Raw genomic sequence first — 20,244 nt, 5'->3', positions numbered from 1 at the left:
CCAAATGGATTTACAGTTTAAAGCTTAACTATCAAACAATTGACAGTTTATACCCCTTTATTTAATTAATCTCTTTAAGTCACCAAATTAATTCTAATTAATTCTATGACTTATATTAATCAAATAACAATATATTATTCATTATATTATTCACATAATATATTAATAATATTTACTCTCTCTTAATAAATCATCCTATCAAGTTGCTATGGTGAAGGCAACCCAAAAGGACCATGCACAACCGGATATAGTTACAGCCTTAGACACTATTCCAACAGTCTCCCACTTGGATAAGTCTAGTAACTATACTAGTACAACTTGGTTTGCAATCATAGCTCTCAAAGACGCTGTCAACTCTGATCTAATCAATCTTGTCCTTTAGATAAGGGAACGTACAGTCCTCTGCTAGATATCATGCTGACAATCCTATGGAATGGTTAGTCAAGCATTTAGGTTTCTCGATCTCTGATTTATTCGACATAGAACTTAATCGAACATATCAATTCAGTTCTGACCGGGCCCGACACATAAGTCAAATCAAATCATCGAGCGGCCGAGATATCGCTTTTACCTTCTTAGATAAAAGTTACAGATAAACTTCGACTTATATGCATTTACTTATTCATTAACCAACTATACACAACAATACGTTTTATAACACCAAGTTACTGATGCGTTTTCGCATTATCAATGTACAATCAATTAACAAATAATAAACCATATATCTAGGTTTTAAGACTATATGATATTATCGTCTTGCGATCACCTTCTATATCGTATTCCACAAGGTGATTCCAGCAAGCGCGGGTTTATTCCAATGCTCAAAACTAGTTCATAAGCACTCATGAACGTTGTAGCAATCCTTTGCTATGTCTAACACCATTTAGACATTCTACACACCAATTCATGACAATCTTCTTTCATATCTACTCCCAACATATGAACGATTGTGGACTATTTGAATAATTCGATTATTCCTAATAAACTCAATTATTTTGGAAGTCAAAACATGCAAAGTGAAACAATAGCTAAACAATTAACATAAGATAGTATCATTACTCATAAATAAAACTCCTTTATTTAATCATCAAATGTCAATTTACATTTATCTATTACACGTTTCTAATACTATCTAATCTATGCTAATATCATCCTTCAGCCCAATACTCCTAGCATGCTGTAAGTGCTTAACCCTACTCAGTCCCTTCGTAAGCGGATCTGCTGGGTTATCTTCTGATGATATCCTCTTTACTACGAGTTGTCCTTCTTCTACACGATGTCTGATGAAGTGATATTTTCTGTCGATATGTCTTGATCTACCATGATCCCTTGGTTCCTTGGTTAAGGCAACCGCACCTTCGTTATCACAGAAAATCTCCATTGGCTCCTTTATGGCAGGTACGACTCCAAGATCACTGATGAAGTTCTTTAGCCATATTGCCTCCTTCGACGCTTCGCTCGCTGCAATGTACTCTGATTCGCACGTTGAATCAGCTACGGTTTCCTGCTTGGAACTTTTCCATGTCACTGCTCCTCCATTTAGGGTAAAGACCCAGCCCGACTGCGAACGGTAGTTGTCCCTGTCGGTTTGAAAACTGGCGTCACTATACCCTCGCACCTTCAAGTCATCACTTCCTCCGAGGACTAAGAACCATTCCTTCGTCCTCCGAAGGTACTTAAGGATATTCTTCACCGCTATCCAATGGGCTTTGCCAGGGTTCCCTTGATATCTGCTAACCATGCTCAAAGCGAAAGCTACATCAGGGCGAGTACAAGTCATGGCGTACATGATTGAGCCAATTGCGGAAGCGTATGGTACTCGGCTCATTTCTGCTATCTCAGCTTCGGTACTCGGACTTTGAGTCTTACTCAATTTGGCATTACTTTGTATTGGTAATTCTCCCTTCTTTGAGTTTTCCATACTAAAACGTTTCAGTACCTTCTCCAAGTAAGTGTTCTGACTAAGTCCAATTAGTCTCTTACTTCTTTCTCTCACTATCCTTATTCCCAAAATGTAAGAAGCTTCTCCGAGGTCCTTCATAGCGAAGCACTTCCCGAGCCAGGACTTAACTTCCTGCAGAGTCGGGATGTCATTTCCTATGAGCAATATGTCATCAACATATAGGACGAGAAAGCTTACTATACTCCCACTGGCTTTGACATATACACAAGACTCGTCTTCGCTTCGTACAAATCCAAACTCTTTGACTTTCTCATCGAAGCAAAGATTCCATCTGCGAGACGCTTGTTTAAGTCCATAAATGGACTTTTCAAGCTTACACACTCTATTCGGATGCTTCGGATCCACAAACCCTTCGGGCTGAGCCATGTAAACATCCTCAGCCAGCTTCCCATTAAGGAAAGCGGTCTTGACATCCATTTGCCAAATCTCATAATCATGAAATGCGGCAATAGCTAGCATCACTCTAATAGATTTAATCTTCGCAACTGGTGAGAAGGTCTCATCATAGTCAACTCCAGGAGTTTGAGTAAAGCCTTTCGCAACCAATCGCGCTTTATATGTGTGTACGTTTCCATCCACGTCGGTCTTCTTCTTGAAGATCCATTTGCACCCAACGGTCTTACGTCCGGGCACAAAATCAACCAAATTCCAAACTTGGTTATGATACATGGATTGGATCTCGCTATCCATTGCCTCTTTCCATTTTGCAGACTCCGGGCCTGCCATGGCTTCCTTATAGCTATTAGGTTCATCAAGATTTACTAGTGTTCCATCACTAATATACGTGTCCCCTTCGGTAGTAATATGAAAACCATAAAACTGGGGTAGAACTCTAACTCTATCGGAACGTCTAAGAGGTAAGGATTCGTCAATCGGTTCAACCGGAGTTTCCTCCTCGGGTTGAGTGCCAGCGGTAGAGGTTCCTTCATCTATCGACTCTTGAATCTCTTCAAGTTCGATTTGCCTCCCACTGTCTCCTTGGCTTATGAGTTCTCGCTCTCGGAAAACTCCTCTCCTTGCAACGAAGACAACATTGTCCTTCGGTCTATAGAAGAGATATCCAAAGGATGTCTGCGGGTAGCCGATGAAAATACATCGCTCACTTCGAGGTTCAAGCTTGTCGTGAGCATCTCGTCTTACGAAAGCCTCGCAACCCCAAACCTTGATATGTGCCAACGAGGGAGCTTTCCCTGTCCACATCTCGTGAGGTGTTTTGGCAACCTTCTTAGTAGGGACTCGGTTAAGGATATGGGCGGCAGTCTCTAAGGCATACCCCCAAAAAGAGATTGGTAGTGAAGCACGACTCATCATAGAGCGAACCATATCCAATAAGGTTCGATTACGCCTTTCTGCCACACCATTTAACTGCGGTGTCCTAGGAGGCGTCAATTGCGAAACTATTCCACACTCCTTGAGATAGTCGTGGAATTCAAGACTTAGGTACTCTCCTCCTCGATCGGATCGAAGCATCTTGATTTTCCTGCCCAATTGATTCTCCACTTCATTCTTGAACTCTTTGAACTTTTCAAAGGTGTCTGACTTTTGCTTGATTAAGTAGATATACCCATATCTACTATAGTCATCGGTAAAAGTCACATAGAAGCGGTTCCCATCCTTCGTGGTTGATCTAAACGGTCCACATACATCGGTATGTATTAGGTCCAATAGACCCTCGCCCCTTTCACAAGTACTTGTGAAGGGCGACTTAGTCATCTTTCCAAGCAAACAAGACTCGCATGTGTCATCTTCCCTAAGGTCGAATGACTCCAACACTCCATCCTTTTGGAGTTGGGCTATGCGTTTCTTGTTGACATGTCCAAGACGACAATGCCACAAGGAAGCTTTATCCATACTAGTGGAAGAATCAATATTCAAGACATCATTTCCTAAGTTATCAACAATCATAACGGTTTCATATATTCCATTACATGGTATAACTTCAAAGTAAAAGACACCATTTAGATAAGCCAAAATAGAACCATTCTCATTATTAAAAGAAAATCTAAATCCTTGTCTATATAAACCATGAAATGAAATGATGTTTCTTGCCATTTCTGGCGAATAGCAACAATTGTTCAAATCTAAAACTAAACTATTCCTAAGCACTAAGGAGTACACTCCAATCTTGGTCACAGGCGACGATCTTCTGTTCCCCATGATTAGATTGATCCTTCCTTGCTCCACATCCCTACTTCTTCTTAGTCCCTGCACATTAGAACAAATGTGATAACCACAACCGGTATCAAGAACCCAAGAAATAGCATGATTAGAATCGTTAGATTTGATTGTATATATACCTGCGAAAGATGGCTTGATCTTTCCTTCTTTGATTGCTTGCAGGTAATCCGGGCAGCTTCTCTTCCAATGTCCTATCTTGTGGCAGTGGTGGCACTCTGCCTCCTTCGGGTTAGAGCAGGGCTTGGCGGGATCAACTTTGGTCCCACTAGAAGAGGCACCATCTCGGGCTTTCACCTTGCGATGGTTCTTGGATGAAGCTTTCCTCTTCTTTCCCTTCCCTTGTCCAATAGCCAAGACAGGAGCAGCGGGCGGATTGGGAGTGGGTGCAACAGACTTGTCCTTGAAGTTGCTCTCAGCAACCCTCAAGAGACCTTGGAGCTTGCTTAGGGTGACCTCTTCTTTGTTCATGTGGTAGGTCATCCTAAATTGGTTGTACATCGAAGGCAAAGAGTGAAGCACCATGTCGATCGCCAAGTCTTCACCGAAGTCAACATTTAACTTGCGGAGGCGGTCAACATACCTTTGCATCTTTTGCAAGTGCACGGTAAGTGATTCTCCATGACCCATCTTCGCGGAAATCATGTTAGTGAAAATCTCGTACCTCTCTTGTCTCGCGTTTTGGTGGTACCTCTCCAATAAGTCTTGATGCATCTCGTACGGGTACATGTCCTCGTAGGACTTTTGGAATTCGGAGTTCATGGTGGCGATCATGATGCAATGTACCTTCGTTGCATCTCGCTCATGAGTTTCAAAGGCGGTGATTTCGGCGGGAGTAGCAATTTCGGGGTTGATTTTCTCGAGCTTCTCATCGAGGACATACTCTTTATCCTCATAGCGAGCAATGGTGCGAATGTATCTTATCCATTCGCTAAAGTTCGTTCCATCGAAGGTGACCTTTTGGCAAAGGCTCATCAATGTGAAAGAACTAGCAGCAGCGTTGTTTGTGTTCGACATCTACAATTAGAAAAGGACAAAGATAGATTTGAATAAGAATCCCTAATTATCACCCAATAAGAAAATTAGGGCTAGGATCCAACAATAACATTTACATACTAGAAAAGGGATGCCGTAATCTAACATGCAAATAAATTGAAGGTAAGTGAATGACGATTCACTAATTCTCCATCAAAAGCTTACACTATTAGTCCTAAGTGTTTTTGAGAATTCCTAGGTTCGGATGAGATTCATTGAATCTATTCAATGGCATGTTTAAATCTCGATATGCCCCTCTTGTTTGTGACTGGGATGCCGAGGATCACAAAGCGGGTGTGAATTACCATGCAAATTCACATGGCGCCTTCATTGTAACAATCACCTATTCGACGTGCCGGTAAACCACACACGCTCCATCGAACTATGATAAACAACGAATCACCCTTTGCCACCTTCGCTTAGAACCAATTAGTGTGCCGGTAAACCACACACGCTCCACCAACATCTTAGCAAGGTGCAAAGTGTAATTTCATGGGATTGCATCAATTCACTTTTCCTAAAGTAACTAGGATTGGGAATTTTTTTTTTTTAAAATGTGTGTAGTTACTTTGTATTTCTTATTATACTTTTAATGAGAGGATGAGGTTGCCCTATCCTACCCGTTCGGCTAACGACCCTCCACCAATCAAGCAAGCGGTGGGTGTGAGTGTACACCCATTAAGCGCCATTTTATAGGCCGCAACCTTATACCCACCTTATAGACCGGCTTCGTGAATGAGGCCTACTAACGGTAAGACTAGCATTTAGTTATACATATATATTATTCTAGTAATATCATATTAGTATAGGGTTGTATTTTAAAACTTTTAAAATCTAGGGTTTGAAATTTAAGTTGTCTAAATTAAAGCTTTTAATCACAAAAGTAAATTTCAAAACATGAGGGTAGGTTTTAAACATTTAAAACATGGAGGATCAAATAACAAATAATTCCAATTAACAATTAATATCCTAATTATCTATATTTGATTTATTCAAGATTTCTTTTTAAGATAATTACCAAAATAATTAAAATAATTAATTAATTATCATATAAGGAAATTAAATATTTAATTAGTTGATAATTACCCTTAACTAGATCAAGATAATAGTCATATTTATCAGAAAAACGAATTAATGTTGATCTAATTAGTTTATGGTAAGTTAAGATAAGATAAACACAAAGAAATCCCGAATCTGGCCATTCCTGACGCCTGGACTCGCCGAGTGCACAAATGGACTCGCCGAGTCAGGCCTACTCGCCGAGTCCACTTTGAGACTCGCCGAGTCCATGACTCAGAAACCAAAAATTCGAATTTTGCAGGTTTGTTTCAGTTAATCAAGCAACAATTTACAGAAAACCAAGCTAGGCTCTGATACCACTGATGGGTTTTAGCCATAAGAACTTTCCTATGTGCGCATGCAAAACCCTAATGCTTGGATCTAGGCTTTCTAATAAACATGCTTTGAATCCAAGACTTCTAATTTACTAATTAGGTTAAACAAGAACATTAAAACAGATCTAGAATCATACCTTTGAGTTCCTTGTTGATCTTGAGGTCTTGGAGCTTCTAGAGTCACAAATGTCACTCCTCTAATGGCTTACAAACACCAAAGCAAGGAGGATGATTTTGGAGAGAGGAGAGGGGAGGAATTCGACCAGAGTTCTCTTGCTTTTTCAGAAGTGTCGAATTCCCTATGCCATGGGGTCTATTTATACTTGTAGATTCCTTAATGATTACAGATAAGTCCCTATCAGATAATCTTCTCTTAAGGCTATCCAAATCCATTCCTAGATAACTCTAATGGACGATTTTAGCTATCCTAATCCTCTTAGAATTCGTCCATAGTATATCCAAATGGATTTACAGTTTAAAGCTTAACTATCAAACAATTGACAGTTTATACCCCTTTATTTAATTAATCTCTTTAAGTCACCAAATTAATTCTAATTAATTCTATGACTTATATTAATCAAATAACAATATATTATTCATTATATTATTCACATAATATATTAATAATATTTACTCTCTCTTAATAAATCATCCTATCAAGTTGCTATGGTGAAGGCAACCCAAAAGGACCATGCACAACCGGATATAGTTACAGCCTTAGACACTATTCCAACATTAACAACATGCCTTGGAGATATCAGCAACTCCGCATCACGTATAACAACAATAACAAATAAGACTTAGTTAGTCTAACATGCACACTATGACATAGGTAATAGTAATACATTCAGAAGACTCACCTTACGGATATCAACTAACCACAGTAGCTCTCACACAGTGTAAACCATTACTATGAGACACCTAACAACAATAAAAAGGTACATTCTCAGTCTACACCCTAAAACCCTTAAGTTGACCAAAAGTCAATCATGGACAAAAGTCAACGATCAAAGTCAACATCAGCAGGTCTCCACGTCATAGGCACTCCAAGACAAAACAATTAGGCAACCCCAGTCGCCACGTCGTGGCGACTAAAATGCCATGTCATGGGATCTGGGCTCCCACAGCTTAACAGATTCAACTTTCAATCTATTAAGCCATCATTTCCCACTTTCTAGAGAGCTTCATAAGGCCTAATACATAACAAGGATGGATGCTTTTCAGTCATGCATGTCCAATGCATGTATAAAGCACAAACTTAGGTCAAAATGGAGAAATAACACCAAAAGCTCGTGCATGGCCACCCAAACTTTAGATCTGATACTCTCAAACACATATTTTTTGTTTATATCAATTTTTTGTTTATATCAATTTTTTGTTAAAAAGGTAAAAGTTAAAAACGACTAATGCTCTAAATTTAAAGTTCTTATGCAATGACTTTTTTGTATACAATATTTTCTTGATATAAGACATTGCTATCATGATTATACGAAAGTTAAAAATGACTTTTTTTTGTTTAACACTATGTGAAATAACTTTTAGCTTTAGAGTTTTTGTATAAAGTTAAAATTTAAACTCATACTCTCAAACAATTTTTTTATTTTTTTATTTTTTTATATCGATTTTTTGTTAAAAAGGTAAAAGTTAAAAATGAGTAAATGCTCTAAATTTAAAGACTTACGCAATGGCTTATTTTATACGATTGTTTGTTGATATAAGACATAACTATCATGATTCCACGTAAGATGGATTATTTAAAATGTGTTTAATTTCTTAAAGATATAAAAAACTAAAAATAAAATAGAATGTATACGTAATCCTAATTTCCTAAATATAAATGGCCTAATTTCAATTTAACGTTCAGCAGTAAAGATGTTCATATAAAGAAATAAGTGTAACTCCTAATATTTGCTAATATCTACATTTTAAATTGAATTAAAAATCATGTTGTTTTTGTAAATTTGTAATCCTCAATTATTTAGTTTTTTTAGAGGTCATTAATTAAAAATTCATAATTTTGTCTCAAAAGTAAAAGCATAAAAAGTTAAAAACGACGTACAATAACAATGGCAGGGCGTCAGAGTGCAGAGTGCACGCCATTTGAATATACACTGTTCATCTTTACCAACTAAACCGACATTCAAGCAAACCGATAAATTGGATAAATTCTTTCATCCCAAATATATAGACACATTCGTACGTATATCACCTCAAATTTCTCCTTCACATCATCAATGGAGGCAAGGATTCTGTTTCTCTATAACTGTCATGTATGTATTTTTGGTTTCATCAACAACAAGCTAAAGATGCTACTTGAATTTTGCAGAGAATCAAATTTGGATGCAATGTGTTGTTGTTCGCAACTTTCTTCGTCGCAGTTTTCGTGATCACCTACGCTGCAGCACTCAAGGTCGATTTTCGAACTGGTGAATGTTTTGGAAGGTATTGTTTATGGCTAATTAGTTGAACTGATTTGAACTTTGGATAATCTATCAGGAAGGACAAACCTGCGTAAATAATCAAAACTGTGACTCAGGGTTACATTGTGAGGCTTGCGTCGCTGACGGAAATGTTCGTCCTCGGTGTACTCGCGTTCAGCCTCTCAGTCCTTTCTCTAAGGTATATATTAGTATGTTATGCGTGTGAAAATCATTGTGAATGTGTGTTTGTTTGATGTGATTAAGTGTGATTACAGGCGAAAGGATTGCCATTCAATCGATACTCGTGGTTAACGACGCACAATTCGTTTGCTAGATTGGGAGAAACGTCAGTTACAGGCTCTGTTGTTCTAGCTCCGACGAATCAGCAGGATTCTGTTAGTTCTCAGCTCGATGTAAGCTTCTCTCTCTTTTTTCTTCAACTGATGGTAGTAATTCTAGGCAGAAATAAAGCTTTGTTGTTTGAGTAATTTGATTTTAGGCTTGTTTAAGTTATATTGTTTAGGGATTTAACGATCTTTTATGACTATCATGTATTTTTTGTACAGTTCTTAATTGATTCAATATCAATTTAGGGCTTACAAACGAATCATTTATCATATTCACAGATATAACCAATTTAGTTAGGTGATGTGGGGTATGAACAATTTAAACCCAAAAAAGTGTTTCCTTTCTCATTGAATATAGTATGTAACCTACCAACCACATGGAAGTATAATGAAGGAAGGTATATATGCCTTCAAAGGTTAGATGAAGTGCATATAATAATAACATAATCTCTCATGCTTGTCTTTGTTTAATAATTATGCAGTTGTGCTAACCCTCATGGAGACTAACATGGGTAAAGTAGTTAAATAATCTCAAATAAAATATAGTGCTCATTATTATATGGTTTCCCTACTGGAAAATGAAGTTAGTTTTGTGTTTGACTTAATTAAAGAATGACATAACAAATTTAACAACACCTTATGTTTTATAACAACCTGTTAAAAAATAAAAAGCCCATTAATAATTATCTGCTTACTTTCTTTACAGAATGGTGTGAGAGGGTTGATGCTTGATATGTATGACTTTGAGAATGACATTTGGTTATGTCATTCCTTTGGTGGAAAATGCTTCAATTACACAGCTTTTGTAAGTATTTAATTAACAACTTACCGAATTTCTAACATGTCAAAAACAATTTAACTTAAATAAGTGACCTTTTGTCTTACTGTTTATCATCAGCAACCTGCCATTAATGTTCTGAAAGAGATTCGAGAGTTCTTGGAAAAGAATCCTACTGAAATTGTGACTATAATCATTGAAGATTATGTTACCTCTCAAAATGGTCTAACTAATGTCTTCAACAATGCTGGTTTGAGAAAATTCTGGTTTCCAGTAGCTCAAATGCCTAGCAATGGTGGTGATTGGCCCACAGTTGACTTTATGGTCAAACAAAATTTCCGTTTAGTGGTTTTCACTTCCAAATCTTCTAAAGAACGCACAGAAGGAATTGCATATCAATGGAAATACATGGTTGAGAATCAATGTGAGTTTAAAACATCTCCATTTCCTAACTTTCAAACACTCATATATAACTCTATTTGTTTTATAATCATAGAAGGGTAAAACGGTCATTTCCTCTCCTTCATTTAGTCCAAAGAAACATCCTTTTGTTCACATATATTAAGACACTAACTTAACTCTTGTGAAAATTGATGAAGTATTGTGAAATTTGTTTTTTTGGAATGTAAGGGTAAAATGGTCATTTAGTCTTATTCAGACGGTATATTCATTCTATAAAGGATACAAAACAAACCTTATGTAATATGTAAACAACGGGAGAGATAATAAAGTGGTGTATTATGTATAAACGAAGATTGTTTCAAGTTTTTGAACTCGATGAAAGTAAATGACCATTTTACCCCTCAGTTAACGGACTTTGAAATTGCAGATGGAACGGATGGGATGAAAAGTGGTTTATGCCCTAATCGAGCTGAATCCCCTACCATGAACACTACATCAAGGTCACTTGTTTTAATGAACTATTTTCCTGATACACCCGATTTTACCCAAGCTTGCAAAGAAAATTCAGCCCCATTAATAAACATGATGAACACATGCCATGATCTAGACCATAAAAGGTGGCCTAATTTCATTGCTGTTGACTTCTACAAGGTATTCACAATATTTTCCAAATATACCCTTGTAATGTTGGTTTTAGTTATATAGCTGAATGTCCTTTTATGTGATTTTACATTTTCCATCTAGTTTATGCAAACCTTATTACAGCTCACTTTAATCTTAAAAGAGTAAATTACAAAATTGCCCCTGTGTTTTTATTATTATTTTAACTGTGTTTAGTCTAAAATTGGTTTTATTTTTAGATTTGGTCCTTGTTTCGAGGTTTCACATGGGTTTTGTCCTAAAAGAAGGAGCAAAATTGATACAAAACCTAAAAGTAGGGATCAAAGTTGAAAAAAAATCATTTTTGGAGTAAACAGGGAAAACTCACAAAGCATAGGGGCCGTTTTTGTATTTTTACTTTTTATCTAGAGTAAATTGTAAAACATGGTCCTTTTGCTTTTTGAGTTGTACTGTGTTTAGTCCTTATTTCAAGGTTTAATATCAATTTTTGTAACTAGAAACTTTGAAATAAGGACTAAATTGACATGAAAACTTAAAACAAGAACCAAAACCAAATAGAAACCTTGAAATAAGTACCAAATTTGCAAAATATTTCAACTTTTAGACTAAACATGATAAGAATGACCATTTCTGTAAATTATACTAAAATTGATTTGAAACCTTAAAAGAGGGCCAGCATCAGAAAGCCCTGTGGACGAAAATAGATATAAACCTTAAAATAAGGACCACAATTGAAAAATATTTCAATTTCTGACCAAACACGTTAAAATGACATATTTTGTGACTCACTTTAAAATTTAAATCGAAAGGTAAAATACAAAAATGGTCCCTGTCTTTTTCTGACTTTTATAATGTTTAGTCCAAAACTGAAACATATTTTGAGTTTTGGTCCATGGAACCTTGAAATAAGGACCAAAATTGAAAAAAAAATCTCAGTTTATAACTAAACACAATAAAAACCAGAATGCTAGGGACCATTTTTGTAATTCTTTTAAATATACATGACACATGTGAAAAAAAATGTAAATTTTTTTCAGAGGAGCAATGGCGGGGGTGCACCTGCGGCAGTAGATATGGCTAACGGGCAGTTAGTTTGTGGTTGTAACAGTATTTCAGCATGCAGGGTAATCACTTTCAAACTTAAATTTTTTTTTTTTTAAAATTTAAATAACTTAAAAAATTTAATTATTGTGCAGCCAAATATGACATTTGGAGCGTGTAATATCCCGGAGGCGGAGGTTGCTCCGGTCACAACTAAAGGAGGGAAAAGCACGGCGGTCAAGGCTGGTCAACCGTGGCTGTTTCTTACAGGTTTGGTGGTGTTGACTTTGATTTTGTCTTTGTAAAGGACTAAAGGTAGTTAAAGCTTTAGAAATATTACACGTCAGCGACTTGCCTACTTTTTCGTATGTCGTTTTAACTGCTTTTTAAACACACAAAATTGAATTAGTGATTGAATTGCATGTGATTAGCGAATTTGTGAATTGTGAAGTGGTTTTTTTTTTTTTTTTTTCTTAAAGTTTATAATGTTTTATTATTGTAAATTATTAATTTAAATTTTATATTTAGTTGACATATATTAATTTCTTCTAGCATTTACGTGAGAAGATTGAGGAATGTAATCCGTTGATCTGTGTTTTGAGATGGTAAGATTACTTTTGTTAAATAAGAAGGATGAGGGAAATACAAAGATGATCGAGTGATTAGATAGAAACCAACTATGAATAAAGCTAAATAAATAGGGACGTCAACTGGGGCAAACGGGATGGGGATTGCATCCTCCACCCACGCCCCCAAAAAATTTATGTTCCTCCGCCCCCGCCCCTGAAATCTCCATCTTTTCCACCCCCGCCCCTGCCCCTGCCCTCAAATTCCTCTTCTGACCCCCGCCCCCGCCCCCGTAAACATATACATATAAAAAGTTTTAAAAAAATACATAAATACGTAAAAATTGATATAATTATGTAAAAAATATGTTTATACAGTAGATACAAATTTTGAGAAATCTATAGAAAAATCTCAGTATTTTGGAAAAATTAACGATTTTGTTAGATGACTTGTTGAACAGGTCAAAAGGGTTAAAGTGAATATATTAGTCGGTTTTTTAGGCTTTTCTATTCAAAAAATTAAATAGTCGAGACTTTTCTTTTAAAAAAATAAAGAACTTTATTAAAAAATTTCTCAAAATATTGAGAGTTTTCTGAAGATATTCCTTTTCCGCAAACAAAACCATTGTTAAATAATAAAAAGATTTCATGCACAATAAATATCATTTCTAAGCAATAAAAACCAAATATCAAAATGCAACGACTTCTAATCACTCGTAGTCAATACTATAGAAAAACTAGTAAACAAACAAAGTTAATATCGAATTTCTAATTTGTTACAAATAAAACAATTTTCTTAAAGTTATTAGAAATCGACTTCCTCGACTTTCTTACGCAAATGTGAAAATCAATGCCTCGACTATCGATGTTGACAAGTTTATTCGATATGGATTTAATACAAGACCGCATATGGTAATCGCCGACTCATTTATCATAGTCAAATTTTGTATGGACAAAACATCTAAAATAACCAACTCACAAATTAAATAAACAAATAAAAAACTAGAATTTAATAAAAAATTTGAGTAAGTTATACGAATGATCCCTATGGTTTGGGGTAATATGTACGTTTAGTTCCTATTTTTTTTTTCTTAACTCGGACAGTCCCTAACACTTAATTTTATTGCACGTTGGGTCCCTATTAAACATAAAATTATCATATCATCCTTATTATAATTATTATATGTTATTATAATTATAATATAAATTAAAAGAAATTAAAAAATATTTGATAAATTAATGGGTCCTACACCAAATTTCTATTCCACCAAGTTCACCCCCTCCCTTCATCCTCTTCTTCCATTCTTTACTTCGACAACTCATCATCTTCTCTAACAAGACCATTGCTAAATACAAACAAACCATATAATATAATTAAAATAAAGTCAATCTAAATTAAGACCGACCAGAATATGTTTATGATTTTTTTTCATGAACATGGAAAAACCATAAATTAAGAATGAATCCATCATATGCAAAAAAACCCATACCATATGTTTGATTTGCATACCCTCCTTACTCTGCAATTTCTAGTCGGTGACTCCCTCTAACCTGATGACCCTCCTCGTCTGATTGATCTATTTCTACTCATCTCTTTAGTTAGAGCTTTGATCAGGGCTTTTTACATCGGAACAACGAAGGAGAAGATGAAGTTAAAACATCATTTTTAAGTAGAAACAACTCAAATAGACAATGCATGCAACTACCCTAGACCATGTCAATCTCGAAAAGTTTAATCTCACAACGATAAATGACGGTAGACACTTTAGGGGTCTCCTTTTAAGTTGCTAGAGAAGGTGGGTCTCCCATATCTATATATCTTTAGGAGAAAGGGTCTCCTTTCTTCTATGTCCGGGTAAGTGGGTCTCCCACCATCAATTTAGGAACTAGGTAGCCATGATCCCTAGCCCCACACAAAGGGGTAGAGAGCCCACATGTACACATACAAATTATCTAAAAATCTACTTACAACAACTCAACAAGCAATGGATCTAGAACAAGAACACATAATTCACCTATCCAAATATGTATGTACAAATAGGATGCCAAAACACTTTCAAAAATAGATATTTACCTTTTGCTATCAAATCACTTTCAAAATAATTTTTCATGAATGCAAACAAGTATATGCACATGTAAGCAAATAGCAATTAAGTATATGTTAGATAGTTTTCAAAACACAAGATCAATAATAAGGGATATATGCTCCTGGTAACTCAAGATGAAGATCAAAATGGTAGTCACACACATAAAACCAAAACTAACGTACCCCCCCCCCCCCCTAAAATCACATTATCAAAATCATGTCCTTCAATCAATAAGGACGTCCCTGGGTCATAACTAAAATCATTTTGTAAGGAAAACACAATTTGCACGTTTAGTAGACAAACAATATGAATACATGTATAATATTGCACTTAAGGGAAATCAGAAGTCAAGGTACTCATATAATGGGAGCACGTGTTCCAAAATAAAAGTACTCACGTTAGTCCAATACTAACAACACCAAATATCTTATACACTTGAACTACACTCGTTCAAACTTCAAACTTCTCAAATCAATCATCTAATATCATCATAAGGTGTTAAATGACTAAAATACTCTTATATGGGTAAACTCATCATTCTAAGCTCAAATATTCCTTATGTTTTCTAATATGAATAAAGGAAACCAAGGGAAAACAAAGGAAAGAATTGGACCCCAAGCTTAAAAAATCATGAAGATAAACATAAGATAGATTGAGAACGTGTTGCAACCTCCCCTAGGCCGCATCGTGACTACGAGATAGATTGCATATTTTTTTTTATCATTAAGCCATCCAACTTTGCAATTGAACCTCAAACGACGACTCAAAGAACTTCAACAAAGGTTATTACACTTCAAATAACGTATATGTAGTAACGATTCAGGAAAGGAGTCAATCTATTTTGAGTGTATATATATATATATATATATATATATATATATATATATATATATATATATATAGGTAGATAGGTTAGATTGAGAACACAAGGTTTAAGAATACGAAAACGAATCACAACACTTCAAATATTTTGATCTATGTGTAGCGCCTCGACTCTCAGGTAGTACTTTAAATATAATAACTTTGGGTTTTGGCCCTACTCGACGAGTTGGTTGCCCTACTCGTTGAGTAGGAGCGGATTGGATCGTGAGTTAAGTGATCTACTCGGCGAGTCCTTTGTGGGACTCGGCGAGTAGGAACTGGAAAGTGAAACCCTAATTCCCAGGGTTGCACCCCCCTATTTAAAGAAGCTCAAGCCTCTTTCAGTTCCTTGGCAGCCCCCTTTGCATCTCTAACTTGTCACACCCCAAAACCACAAACGGCGGAAACGTTCAGGGGTGTAGGACGTCATGTACAGTATCACAATAGTGTAATATAATAAACAAGCAACAACATCATCCATTGCATTATAAGTAAAGTTTTATACATATGTGTTCTTTCATTGTAATAAGACACCAAAAATATACAATCAAAATAAAAGACGAGACTTGTCTGCTGCGTCTTCTCAAAACCTGTCCTCTGTACCTGTCTACTGGCGACCTGAGAATACAAGTTATTTTGAAAGAGAGTATCAGCTTTAAAGCTGGTGAGTTCATAAGTATATAAGTGTCATTGCTTTGTTTGTGAAAACCTGTTATGAATGCCATGAAAAACCTTTAAGTAAAAATGTTGAGGTAAGTATGAAATCCCTAGAAAAACCCTTATTTTCTATAAGTATGAAGTGTAGTCTTCTACCAAGACTCGAATGTTTTGTATGAATGAAGTGTTTTTCCTTTGTGTAGACTAGTACTAAAAGTGCTTAGTCTAACTCATCGTTTATGTGAAAGATATCACAAAATAAAGTAAACAGGAAAAATATAATCAGATAAGTGTTAGCCGGAGGTACTGGTGCTAACAAAACGAATGTAAATGTTGACCCGAGGTACTGGGGCTAACATATTACATATAACCTAATAGACATCCGAAGATAGTCCAATTCTTCCTCTGTAGCAGCAGCAGGTGGAAGGAATGGTTAGTCCCTTTAAAGGTACTCCTAGTATAAGTATTAACCGTAGGCATCCGTAGATGTTCATTACCCACTGTTGCTAACAGATGGGTTCCGGAATGGTTAGTCCCGTACATATATCCCGAGGTACTGTAGGATAGAGGCCCATCTAGGTATCCCGAGGTACTATGGGATAGGGTCCTGTCTTAAATATTCCGAGGTACTGTGGAATAAGTAGGAAGATTTACACAGAAGGTACTGATAAATCGTTCTCGTAATTCGAGATACAAGTAATCCTGTTAATGTATACAGATAAGTGTATCTATGGAAAGGTACTCATGTAATGCGTTCATGTAATCGTGTTCATGTATCATGTAAGTATATGTAAAGGTACCCTTTGTGACCATTTACATGGAGTTTACGGCCTAGGAGAGTTCTGGGCCGTAAACTCACTTTCTTTTGTGTCATTTGAAGTGTTTAAGACCTTAAGCTACTTGGGGAATTAATCTAGATGCAAGCCTTAAGGTCCTTAAGTCCAAAAACCACCATTTAGCCCTTTGAAATGGAGTTTACGGCCTAAGAGAGTTCTGGGCCGTAAACTCCCAATCTTGGGTGGTTTTGTGTGTGATTTCATGTCCCTAATGTGTTTACCTAATGTCCTAAGGCCTTATTCTAGCATCAATGTCCGTTTTGGCTTTGTTTCGGGAGTTTACCGCCCAAGAACACCTTGGGGAGTAAACTCCTAGATCTCATGATTTAGCCCACTAAATCATGTTATATGCATCTAATATGTAATCTAACACTACTAGAAAGAGTTACTCACAATCTGGGATAAAAACCCGAAGATCTGTCAGAGAGAAAATGGCTTTTCTCTAGTTGGAATTGTGAATAATGAATTAAATAAATTCAGAAAACTATTTATAGTCCTGAAATATTTTGACAGAAAATATTTTTATTCTTGAACTTGGGCTGTAACTTTATGAAACTTGAAATGTTCAAATTTCACAAACCCAGGAGCATCCACTCTCCTGATATCTCCTAAAGTGTAAACCCTAAGGTACACTAACTTGTTCGGAAAAGTCTAAAAATCACTGAAATTGGACTGACTTCTATTGAATAGATATTGTTCGTACAAATGGAAATTTCGGGTTGTCACATCATCCCCCCGTTAGAAGGAATTTCGTCCCGAAATTCGAATGTAAGCAAATAAGAAATTACAAATAACTAAGCAAAGAGGTAAGGGTATTTCAGTTTCATCTGATCCTCACGTTCCCAAGTGAATTCCGGTCCACGCTTTGCGTTCCAGCGCACCTTCACTATCGGGATACGGCTCTGCTTTGTTCGCTTGACCTCTCGGTCCATGATTTCTACTAGTTCCTCCACGAAGTTGAGGCTCTCGTTGATCTCGATCTCGTCGAGGGGAATGACAAAAGTCTCTTCAGATAGACACTTTTTCAAGTTTGACACGTGGAAGGTAGGATGTACGTTACTAAGTTCTTTCGGTAGATTGAGCTTGTAAGCCACGGGGCCGATTCTCGCGAGAATCTCGAAAGGCCCTATGTATCTTGGATTGAGCTTCCCACGCTTTCCAAAGCGTATCAAGCCCTTCCAGGGTGAGACTTTCAGTAGGACTCGGTCGCCCACCTGGAACTCCAATGGTTTCCTACGCTTGTCGGTGTAGCTTTTCTGTCGGTCTCTAGAGGTTTTTAGTCGTTCACGAATTTGAACGATCTTCTCTGTCGTTTCCCGAATGATCTCTGGACCCGTGAGAGTGCTTTCGGGAACGCATCCCTTAGCTAACTGGGTATCACCCACTTCAGCCCAGCACAGAGGGGATCTGCACTTTCGGCCATAGAGGGCCTCGAATGGAGCTGCCTTTATGCTCGTGTGATAACTGTTGTTGTAGGAAAATTCAACAAGAGGTAAATGAGTATCCCAAGCTTTTCCAAAGTCTATCACACAGGCACGCAACATATCTTCTAGGGTTTGGATAGTTCTCTCACTTTGCCCGTCGGTCTGTGGATGGTAGGCTGTACTCATGTCCAGCCTAGTTCCTAGGGAACTTTGTAATGACTGCCAGAACCTCGAAGTGAATCTACTATCTCGGTCTGAGATGATAGATAAAGGAACACCGTGCAGTCTTACAATCTCCCTAATGTAAGTCCTGGTAAGTTTCTCCATCTTGTCTGTTTCCTTGATCGGTAGGAAGTGCGCAGACTTGGTCAGTCTATCGACGATGACCCATATGGAATCAAGTCCACCCGTCGTCTTAGGCAACTTGGTTATGAAGTCCATAGTGATCCGCTCCCACTTCCATTCTGGTATCTCCGGTTGTTGTAGAAGACCGGAGGGTTTCTGGTATTCGACCTTGACCTTTGCGCAAGTAAGGCATTTACTCACGAAAGTAGCAATATCTGCTTTCATGTTAGGCCACCAGTATCGCTTTTTAAGATCCAGATACATCTTATCTGAACCCGGGTGGACGGAATAACGAGTGTTGTGAGCTTCCGTCATGACCAAGTCTCTGAAGCCACCGTGTTTCGGTGTCCAGATCCGATCCATGAGGTATAAGGCTCCGCCACCCTTGGCTTCCAAGTTCTTATCCATCCCTCTAAGGGATTCACCCGCCACATTTTCAGGTTTCAAAGCGTCGAGCTGAGCCTCCTTTATTTGTGTGGACAAGTGCGAATGGATGGTTAGAGTCAAAGATTTGACTCTACGACCAGTATATTCTTTCCGACTTAGGGCGTCGGCTACTACATTGGCTTTACCCGGATGATAACGAATTTCGCATTCGTAATCACTAAGTAGCTCGACCCACCGCCGTTGTCTCATGTTGAGCTCTTTCTGGTCGAAGATGTGCTGTAGACTCTTATGGTCTGTAAAGATCGTGCTTTTGGTACCGTATAGGTAATGTCGCCAGATCTTCAAAGCAAACACCACTGCTCCTAGTTCGAGATCGTGGGTTGTGTAGTTAACCTCATGTGTCTTCAGTTGTCTCGAGGCATAGGCGATGACTTTACTTCGCTGCATCAGAACACATCCGAGTCCTTGATTGGATGCATCGCAATAGACAATGAATTCTTCTATTCCTTCGGGAAGGGATAGTATCGGGGCGGTGCACAAGGTTCGTTTGAGCGTTTGGAACGCTCTTTCCTGTTTCTCCTCCCAGTCGAAGGCCACGCCTTTCTGGGTCAGGGTTGTAAGAGGTTTCGCTATGCTGGAGAAGTTCTGAATGAACCTGCGATAGTAGCCAGCTAGACCTAGAAATTGACGAATTTCAGTAGGTGTCTTTGGTGCTGACCAGTTCTCGATGGCCTTAATTTTGGAAGGGTCCACGTGTATACCTTCTTCGCTAACCACATGGCCCAAAAATTCGACTCGCCGAATCCAAAATTCGCACTTCGAGAATTTTGCGTATAGCTTCTCCGCACGCAATGTTTCTAAGATTTTACGGAGATGTTGACCATGCTCCTCCTTACTTCGAGAGT

General features: G+C 37.4%; 1 protein-coding gene across 1 annotated transcript; it reads left to right on the top strand.

The window, feature by feature from the left end:
• The first annotated feature begins 8,638 nt into the window (after positions 1–8,638).
• LOC111900380 (PI-PLC X domain-containing protein At5g67130) lies at positions 8,639–12,619 on the top strand. Its single transcript, XM_023896270.2, has 9 exons — positions 8,639–8,807; positions 8,894–8,977; positions 9,064–9,186; positions 9,263–9,400; positions 10,041–10,139; positions 10,233–10,536; positions 10,942–11,165; positions 12,173–12,259; positions 12,332–12,619. Exons 1-9 carry the CDS (start codon positions 8,802–8,804, stop codon positions 12,479–12,481), a joined length of 1,215 nt encoding a protein of 404 aa, XP_023752038.1. The 5' UTR covers positions 8,639–8,801; the 3' UTR covers positions 12,482–12,619.
• The last annotated feature ends 7,625 nt before the right edge of the window (positions 12,620–20,244 follow it).

This window comes from Lactuca sativa, chromosome 7 (genome assembly GCF_002870075.4).
Source record: "Lactuca sativa cultivar Salinas chromosome 7, Lsat_Salinas_v11, whole genome shotgun sequence".
NCBI lineage: Eukaryota > Viridiplantae > Streptophyta > Magnoliopsida > Asterales > Asteraceae > Lactuca > Lactuca sativa.
The sequence above is the reverse complement of the archived record's forward strand: the minus strand, read 5'-3'. Positions and strand labels throughout refer to the sequence as shown.

What these genes read in the sequence shown, in the direction of transcription:
- LOC111900380 (XM_023896270.2), top strand. An exon ending in CTCTCAGTCCTTTCTCTAAG is followed by an intron (nt 9,187 to 9,262) that starts GTATATATTAGT and finishes GTGTGATTACAG; the next exon opens with GCGAAAGGATTGCCATTCAA. An exon ending in ACAGTATTTCAGCATGCAGG is followed by an intron (nt 12,260 to 12,331) that starts GTAATCACTTTC and finishes ATTATTGTGCAG; the next exon opens with CCAAATATGACATTTGGAGC.